The 9,418-nt window shown below is 42.2% G+C and overlaps 1 protein-coding gene across 1 annotated transcript; it reads right to left on the reverse strand.

The window, feature by feature from the left end:
• Positions 1 to 3,454: 3,454 nt before the first annotated feature.
• On the reverse strand, positions 3,455 to 7,723 carry LOC111974868 (zinc finger and BTB domain-containing protein 26-like). Its single transcript, XM_024002929.2, has 3 exons — positions 7,601 to 7,723; positions 6,363 to 6,530; positions 3,455 to 6,169 (listed from the first exon to the last, which is right to left on the reverse strand). The coding sequence occupies exons 2-3, from the start codon at positions 6,501 to 6,503 to the stop codon at positions 4,952 to 4,954; spliced, it is 1,359 nt and encodes a 452-aa protein (XP_023858697.1). The 5' UTR covers positions 6,504 to 6,530; positions 7,601 to 7,723; the 3' UTR covers positions 3,455 to 4,951.
• Between the last annotated feature and the right edge of the window lie 1,695 nt (positions 7,724 to 9,418).

Below are 9,418 nucleotides of genomic sequence, written 5' to 3' on the forward strand. Positions count from 1 at the left end.
GCTACACAGTGGCACTGCAGAGCGTCAGCCAAGCAGACCCCTGTCTGCCTGAGTGATTGGGCTAGGATCGGGAAGATACGCCAGTTGCCCCATAGACCATGCATCTATGCACCAACGCACGTGCACACACACACACACGTGCACGCCCGCACACACACAGAGGGCGGGTTCCAGATTCACATACAAAGACTCTGTGCAGGCATGCTCAGAATTGTACATCTTTGCCATGACTGGTGATGTGTTTAATGTCTCAGAAATCACATCAATATGGCATAATAAGATGGGCGGCTGGAAGCCTGTAGGTTATTTGTAATCACTGGTCAAGTAATCAATTAACTGATGTGGCCCCTTAATCTCAGATCTATGTAAATAAAACAGAGATAAGTGTTACACAGTGAATACATCTATTCATAATGCATGGTATGAAGTACAATAGGGATATTGCTATCTAAATGGAGCAGAGAAAAATAATAGTGTCAATATTATGAGTCCATTCATTTACTACATTATAATAACCACCATGGTGCTGTGGCATTGGGAGTGTTCTAAACCATGTTCCAATCTTGAATGACAGTACTGTAACCCCAGTGATACATACACCCACAACAATGGCCAGCTAGAGCTCTGAGGGTTTAAATGACAACTCATCATGCTGTGCGATGACATGGTATACAATGGCTCCATCTACTGTAGAAAGCGAGCTAATGCTTTTGAGGTTTCAGGCTGACTTGATTTGTTCCATTGTGCTGAAAAACATTTACCAGTATTTACATGGTGGTGACATTGGCAGGTACAGTGTTATTACAGTTGTTACGGATACAAGTATTCTGTGTGTATCCTGTGTGTATTTCTGTTCTCTCCTTCTCCCCTACTCACAGGTGACAATCATCATTCCCCAATCAGTCATCAATCAGTCGCTAATCAGAAGACACCTGCTCCTTTTCTCCTACCCAATCACAGTTAATTTCCCTTGGTTTAAAACCCCTGTCAGTTGTTTTCTCAAGAGCTCAATCTGTCTGTCAATGCCATCTGTCTGTAGATCTCGTGTTTGGTTTGCAACTACATGTCACTTTGTCCCCACCTGTGAGTATTGTTTTGGTTATGGTGTTTGAGTGTTTGTTTGATGGTGGGAAAAGGGGGTAACCAGACAAGTCGCCCTTGGGCATACACTACCCGTAGGTAAACGTTGTTAAATACACTAGTTAGACCTGGGCGGACCACCCACTGTATTTTTGGTTAGTTAGCTGTTGGTGAAGTAGGCTATTCTAACTTAGCGGTGTTTTTGGATACTTATTATTTCTTTCCTTGGGTCCAGCTCAGCCCCTTTTCCTGCCCCCCTTTACCGTGTGTTTAGAAATAAACCTTGAGTGTTTGACGGTAATTAAGTTGTCTGTGGTTATTTCGTTCTCACTGTTACTTTGTCACTGTTACACTTTGCATGAGTTATGTTACGGGTTCCATTAGCATCCCCCCTAGACTGTCGGGCCAAAGGGATTCGTAACAACAGTATAGATACACATTGTTACATAGTACTTACAACTATTCCTGTTTGGACTTTATAGGCTATCAATTAGACTAGCAAATAAACTTAAATTGCCAGTTGGCCCAAACAGGCCACACTAAGTACTAATGTGTGCACACACTGTAATTATCCTGTACCTACAATGTAAAAACATAGCAAATAGATCAGCTTTTAGTGTCACTTAAAATGTGTTATAAAGATTTTGTATACTTTCAGCCAGTAGTGTTGAAAGTAGTGCTCATGAGCCAAAACGGGTCCCTGAAAATTGTGTTCAACGTCATCCATTCGGTATGATATGTTACCTCCTGCAATTCATACGATATGTTATGAATTCTAATTCGTACAATATACATTACACATTTGTAAGTGCTTAAGATCCCGTTGATTCTCTTTAAAGATAAATGTGACTTATTGTTTTCCTGTTGGGAATCTGATCCTGTGATACTGTGTGTCACAGTAGAACCACAACATACTCATTATCCTCACCCACATGTCTTGTCCTTATACAATATTCAAGCATACACTGCCATTCAAAAGTTTGGGGTCACTTAGAAATGTCCTTGTTTTCCATGAAAACATTAATGAAATGAGTCGCAAAATGAATAGGAAATATAGTCAAGACGTTGACAAGGTTATAAATAATGATTTTTAATTGAAATAATAGTGTCCTTCAAACTTTGCTTTCGTCAAAGAATCCTCTATTTGCAGCAATTACAGCCTTGCAGACCTTTGGCAATCTAGTTGTCAATTTGTTGAGGTAATCTGAAGAGATTTCGGATTGGATTGGCACTTCTTACGTACAATACGGTCAAGCTGGTCCCACAAAAGCTCAATAGGGTTGAGATCCGGTGACTGTGCTGGCCACTCCATTATAGACAGAATACCAGCTGACTGCTTCTTCCCTAAATAGTTATTGCATAGTTTGGAGCTGTGCTTTGGGTCATTGTCCTGTTGTAGGAGGAAATGGGCTCCAATTAAGCTCCATCCACAGGGTATGGCATGATGTTGCAAAATGGAGTGATGGCCTTCCTTCAAGATTGCTTTTACCCTGTACAAATCTCCCACTTTACCATCACATTGCCTCCACCATGCTTGACAGATGGTGTCAAAAAAAAGAAAGTCCTTTGTTTCTGGCCATTTTGAGCCTGTAATCGAACCCACAAATGCTGATGCTCCAGATACTCAACTAGTCTCAAGAAGGACAGTTTTATTGCTTCCTTAAGCAGGACAACAGTTTTTGGCTGTGCAAACATAATTGCAAAAGGGTTTCTAATGATCAATTAGCCTTTTAAAATGATAAACTTGGATTAGATAACACAACGTGCCATTGGAACACAGGAGTGATGGTTGATGATAATGTGCCTCTGTACGCCTATGTACAGTTGAAGTCAGAAGTTTACATACACTTAGGTCTGAGTCATTAAAACTTGTTTTTCAACCACTCCACAAATTTCTTGTTAACAAACTATAGTTTTGGCAAGTCGGTTAGGACATCTACTTTGTGCATGACACAGGTAATTTTCCCAACAATTGTTTACAGACAGATTATTTCAATTTGTCACTGTATCACAATTCCAGTGGGTCAGAAGTTTACATACACTAAGTTGACTGTGCCTTTAAACAGCTTGGAAAATTCCAGAAAATTGTCATGGCTTTAAAAGCTTCTGATAGGCTAATTGACATCATTTGAGTCAATTGGAGGTGAACCTGTGGATGTATTTCAAGGCCTACCTTCAAACTCAGTGCCTCTTTGCTTGACATCATGGGAAAATCAAAAGAAATCAGCCAAGACCTCAGAATTTTTTTTTAGACCTCCACAAGTCTGGTTCATCCTTGGGAGCAATTTCCAAACGCCTGAAGGTACCACGTTCATCTGTACAAACAATAGTACGCAAGTATAAACACCATGGGACCACACCGCCGTCATAGCGCTCCTAGAGATGAACGTACTTTGGTGTGAAAAGTGCAAATCAATCCCAGAACAGCAAAGGACCTTGTGAAGATGCTGGAGGAAACAGGTACAAAAGTATCTATGTCCACAGTAAAATGAGTCCTAAATCAACAAAACTTGAAAGGCTGTTCAGCATGGAAGAAGCCACTGCTCCAAAACCACCATCCAGACTACGGTTTGCAACTGCACATGGGGACAAAGATTGTACTTTTTGGAGAAATGTTTTCTGATCTGATGAAACAAAAATAGAACTGTTTGGCCATAATGACCATTGTTATGTTTGGAGGAAAAAGGGGGAGGATTGCAAGCCGAAGAACACCATCCCAACCGTGAAGCACAGGTTGGCAGCATCATGTTGTGGGGGTGCTTTGCTGCAGGAGGGACTGGTGCTCTTCACAAAATAGATGGCATCATGAGGAGAGAAAATTATGTGAATATATTGATGCAACATCTCAAGACATCAGTCAGGAAGTTAAAGCTTGGTCGCAAATGGGTCTTCCAAATGGACAATGACCCCAATCATACTTCCAAAGTTGTGGCAAAATGGCTTAAGGACAACAAGGTCAAGGTATTGGAGTGGCCATCACAAAGCCCTGACCTCAATCCCATAGAAAATTTGTGCGCAGAACTGAAAAAGCGTGTGCGAGCAAGGAGGCCTACAGACCTGACTCAGTTACACCAGCTCTGTCAGGAGGAATGGGCTAAAATTCACCCAACTTATTGTGAGAAGCTTGTGGATGGATTCCTGAAATGTTTGACCCAAGTTAAACAATTTAAAGGCTATGCTACCAAATACTAATTGAGTGTATATAATCTTTTGACTCACTGGGAATGTGATGAAAGAAATAAAAGCTGAAATTAATCATTCTCTACTATTATTCTGACATTTCACATTCTTAAAATAAAGTGGTGATCCTAAGTGACCTAAGACAGGGAATTTTACTAGGATTAAATGTCAGGAATTGTGAAACACTGAGTTTAAATGTATTTGTCTAAGGTGTCATTAAACTTCCGACTTCAACTGTAGATATTCCATGAAATATCCGCCGTTTCCAGCTACAATAGTCATTTACAACATTAACAATGTCTACATTGTATTTCTGATCAATTTTATGTTATTTTAATGGACAAAAAAGGTGCTTTTCTTTCAAAAAGAAGGACAATTCTAAGTGACCCCAAACTTTTGAACGGTAGTGTATATCGTCTACCCCATTTCCAAAAGAGGCATCATTGACAATAAAAACATTATGTTCTACAGACACACTATCATCACTTTGGTTCTACCTTAGACTTCCTTAGCCAAAACAATACTCATGAGGACAAATCATTTGTTCATAATTTTGGTACTCATTTTACAGTAACTCTTCTAGTATTCAGTGTTATACCTTCAAGTACCATACAGTGTGGTTTACAATTCAGCTAACACTACTACGCAGCTATTAATTTGTGACTCAGCAGAAATGTAAAGCGATACAGTGCTACAGAGAGTCACCCATAAGAACAGGCTTATTGTCCATGCTATTGTCCATGCTACAGTCCTGCAGACGCCCATACTCAACGTCCAGAATCCCGTTGTGTAGTTGGCTCCTCTCGTTGGCATTGTCAAAGCTGTTCTTGCCATGGATTTGTTTGAGGTGTTTGCGGAGCACGGGCTTGTGTGCAAACACCATGTCGCAGTAGTTACAGCGATGGGGCTTGTCTCCGCTGTGTAAGTTCAGGTGGTCCAGGAGAGAGCATTTCTGAGTGAAGGTCTTGCCACAGATCTTGCATTGGAAGGGCTTGATGCCAGCGTGGACCCGCATGTGACGGTGCAAGTTACCCTTCTGGGTGAACATCTTGCCACACAGCAGGCACATGAACAGCTTGTGCATCTTGAGGTGGTTGGCGTAGTTCTCTAACTGGCGGAACACACGGGCACACTTTGGGCACTGGTGGTACCAATGAAGGGATTTGTCTGAGTTTCGTAGGTTCCCCCCCAGATTGGGTCTCCCTGTGGCTGAGGTGGGTAGTGGAAGGGGGCTGAGTGGGTATCCTGGCATGGGTGGCATGGTCATTTCGCTAGCCCGGGTGTCCACTGTGGAGTTGATGAGGGAGTGCTGGGGCTCGGGGGAGTGTATCGACAATGGGGGGCTGGTGGGGAAGCTCACTGCGGTGGAGGTAGAGGGGCGTTCAGACACACGCTCACACACGGACTCCACCTTTACGATGGTGATGGGGCTCTCCTCGCCCTCACTCCTGTCTCGCTTCTGCCTCTGGGGAGGTGTCATCAGCTGAATTGTCACATCATCATCATCGTCTTCATCATCCTCCTCCACCTCACAATGCACTACCTGTGCTTGGGGCAGCTCCTGTACTCTCTGGGCATGAGAGGCTCTGAGAGTCTCTCCATCTTCTTCCTCCTCCCGAGGCTGCTGTTTCACCTGGCAGGGTCGTGGCTGGATGAACTTCTTGAGAGCCTGGGTGCACTGCTCCACTACATGGCCCATCTGGAGGAAGCTAGCCACAGTTAGGTAGTTGACCAGCTCTATCTCAGGCAGCTCGAGGGTTCCCGTGTAGCAGGACAGTAGCAGCTGATGGCCTACCTCCGCCTCCTGGATCATGGAGATCTGGACCTCCCTCGTGGATGAGTCCTGCAGAAAGAACTGGTCCCGGAGGAAGGGAGAACCGGCTGCCAACACCACCTTGTGACCTGGGACCTAATAATAATAATATTGTTAGAAAAACTTTATTTGTATAGCACAATTCATACAGAGACTGCAACTCAAGGTCATGTGCATAATACAATAATAACCAAAATAGATTAAATAGATTTTAAAAACATGGTAAACAGTAAAAGCAGCATAGAATGCTTAAAAAGTGCAAAAACACAGGTGATTGATGGATACGCACCTCCAGGTCATTGATGCGCACAGTGACGTCACAGAATCTGGTCTGGTGGCGGAGCAGGTTCATCTTCTGCAGCATGGAGTCTCCGAAGGTTCCGAAGTGGAACTGGAGGATCACCTGGTTCTGCTGCTGGGCCATGGACATGGTGGCTTACTGCAGCTGCCTGCAGGCCTGGTGGAAGGGAGCAGATACAATGGCAATACATTTGATAACAGGTATATGGAAGATGCTGCAGTTTAAAAGCATTTTATGACTTGTCATAAGCATATGACCCCCTTATAAGGTATAATTATCTGAATGATCCTGACTTAATAACAGCTAGTTTGAGCCAGTTGAATATGTCATAAATGCTCATAAGACATTATAAAGACTCAAAGCATGAGCAGGAGTACAACTTTTATTTTGGATTTCTGAGCAATGCAGTATCATGTGAAGAAGTGCACAATTACTCAAAACTCATAGTCAAATCAAATCAAATTTATTTATAAAGCCCTTCTTACATCAGCTGATATCTCAAAGTGTTGTACAGAAACCCAGCCTAAAACCCCAAACAGCAAGCAATGCAGGTGTAGAAGCACGGTGGCTAGGAAAAACTCCCTAGAGAGGCCAGAACCTAGGAAGAAACCTAGAGAGGAACCAGGCTATGATGGGTTGCCAGTCCTCTTCTGGCTGTGCTGGGTGGAGATTATAACAGAACAGGGCCAAGATGTTGACCAGCAGGGTCAAATAATAATCACAGTGGTTGTCGAGGGTGCAATAAAGCAGTCCCAAACTTGACAAAATATAAGCTCATGACATAACATATTACAAAATAGATAATTGAACAATAATGCTGTAATTATAAGAGATCAATATGAAAAATCCAACATATCAGGTACTAAAACAATATCAAAATCTCCAATCTCATGTGGTAATATGAGGATTGTTATTAGGCTGCTGTGGAGAGGATAAATAGCCTGGTTAACGCGCGACCCTTCGATAGCCTATTCGTTGGAAGACAAACTAATGTTTGATGAACATTAACAAAAAAAATTATTCCCTTTGGAGTAAAATCTAACAAACACAGTAAAACGTAATTCGTTGTTTAGAGAAACGACCTAGCAAATCAAATGTCTAGTCGGTGTTCATTTTCTTCACGGGAATCTAGATGCTGCTCTAAAACAGTGGCCATATTTCACCACTGTTTGCCGAATGTAAAGACAACAGCATTACAACATTTCAGCGCTAGAGAAAATATTCACCTATCTATTGCCAATAGGAAAATCTCTCCACGAAATCTGTCTTTCGCCTGGTAAAATCGATTTAGATGGATCTACTTTCCAATATAGAATCGTCTTGAAAAAACAGTGCGGAAGAGTAGGGAGGGGCGCCACTCTCAACTAGAGCGGTCTAGAGAGGGATGACTTTTTAAAGCAGTAGAGAGCCATTACAGCTAGTGGTCCCAAGGACCTAAAGCTATATCATAGTCCTCATACACTGATGCCGGATAGTCCGACGTCCCATTGTGACATAGCCTCGCGGCTCTGAGAAGGGACGTACAGCGTGTACTCATGGAAATGCATGAGATACACAAATACAATTACACAATATTGCATATAGTATACGTTTGATTTTTTTTGTTGATATACACAATATAATAAAATATGTTGATTTAAAATCATTTTTTCCCGAATAGCTTATTACATGTTCTGATATAGACAGAATGACTGAAAATTACCTGTAATTTCAAATCATTAGTGTACAATTTCACAACGGAATTTATTACAATTTATTAACAAACTGGGAGAGGCAGAACAAGCAAGTCATTCACCCGCCATTTGTTCCTCAAGACAGTAACACAAGGACACGCGTATAATTGTAAGCGTCAACATTTCTGAAAACTTTTGTAATTTGATAAGGTTGTTATATTAATGATCAGTTTCTGTTAATGTCGCAAACTATTATTTTCTCTAGCAACTCTGCCTGGATACTTGCATGCTATCTAACTAGCTAGCTATCCTTAACACTAACTTAGTTGCTAGCTAGATAGTACAACAGATTTGATGGTTGTACTTAGGTAGAAAAGTGTCCCCAAACGGGACTGCGGTGTTAATTTTGTCTAAACCCAAATCCATGAGAGAGTTGTTTGGTTCAATGAGTAGACCAATGGTAGAGACAGATCAGGCCTTTGGAATTTTGAATTTTATGAGGAGGGCAAAATACAAGCAGAGCCAGCGTAATTGTACCCAAGGACTCTTTTATGGACATGAGCTAATTGATCAGGGTAATAAGAACGTATCGAAAGGGACTGGGGGATACAAGATCTGGGAGGGTGTTTGACAAATGGGAATCCAGAAGCTGTGGATAAAATAGGGACTATAACTCGTGGGTTTTGGCCACGGCATAATCCCCGGGATGATGATAATTGGAAGATAGTTAGGAAAAGGCTTATGTGTACTCACCCAACGATGTGTGGTTGGTGTGAAAACCTGGGGATCACTGTGGCTGAATCAATTTTAGAGAATCTGAAGGAAGAACGTGTCCCGCCATTATGTATCTGTAACAATGGCTCTTTGGCTGTGGGTGTAACAGTGCATTGTAAATCTTATGCAGGCTACCTCCCTGAAGAAGAACGCAGGCGAAATATTAGTACACCCTATGGGTGGCATTTAGTGGATGTCTCAAATGTAATTACTAGAGTGACCTATCTTGCTCTAAACGATGGTATGGGATCACCCTGGGGGTTTATGTGGATTTGCAGAGGTAGTTATCTGGTAATATCTGCCTGCGGCTATGGAACCCTGACCTGTCCACCGGACGTGCTACCTGTCCCAGACCTGCTGTTTTCAACTCTCTAGAGACCGCAGGAGCGGTAGAGATACTCTTAATGATCGGCTATGAAAAGCCAACTGACATTTACTCCTGAGGTGCTGACTTGCTACACCCTCGATAACTTCTGTGATTATTATTATTTGACCATGCTGGTCATTTATGAACATTTGAACATCTTGGCCATGTTCTGTTATACCTCCAACCCGGCACAGCCAGAAGAGGACTGGCCTCTTCATAGCCTGGTTCCT

Source organism: Salvelinus sp. IW2-2015, linkage group LG15, assembly GCF_002910315.2.
Source record: "Salvelinus sp. IW2-2015 linkage group LG15, ASM291031v2, whole genome shotgun sequence".
Lineage (NCBI taxonomy): Eukaryota > Metazoa > Chordata > Actinopteri > Salmoniformes > Salmonidae > Salvelinus > Salvelinus sp. IW2-2015.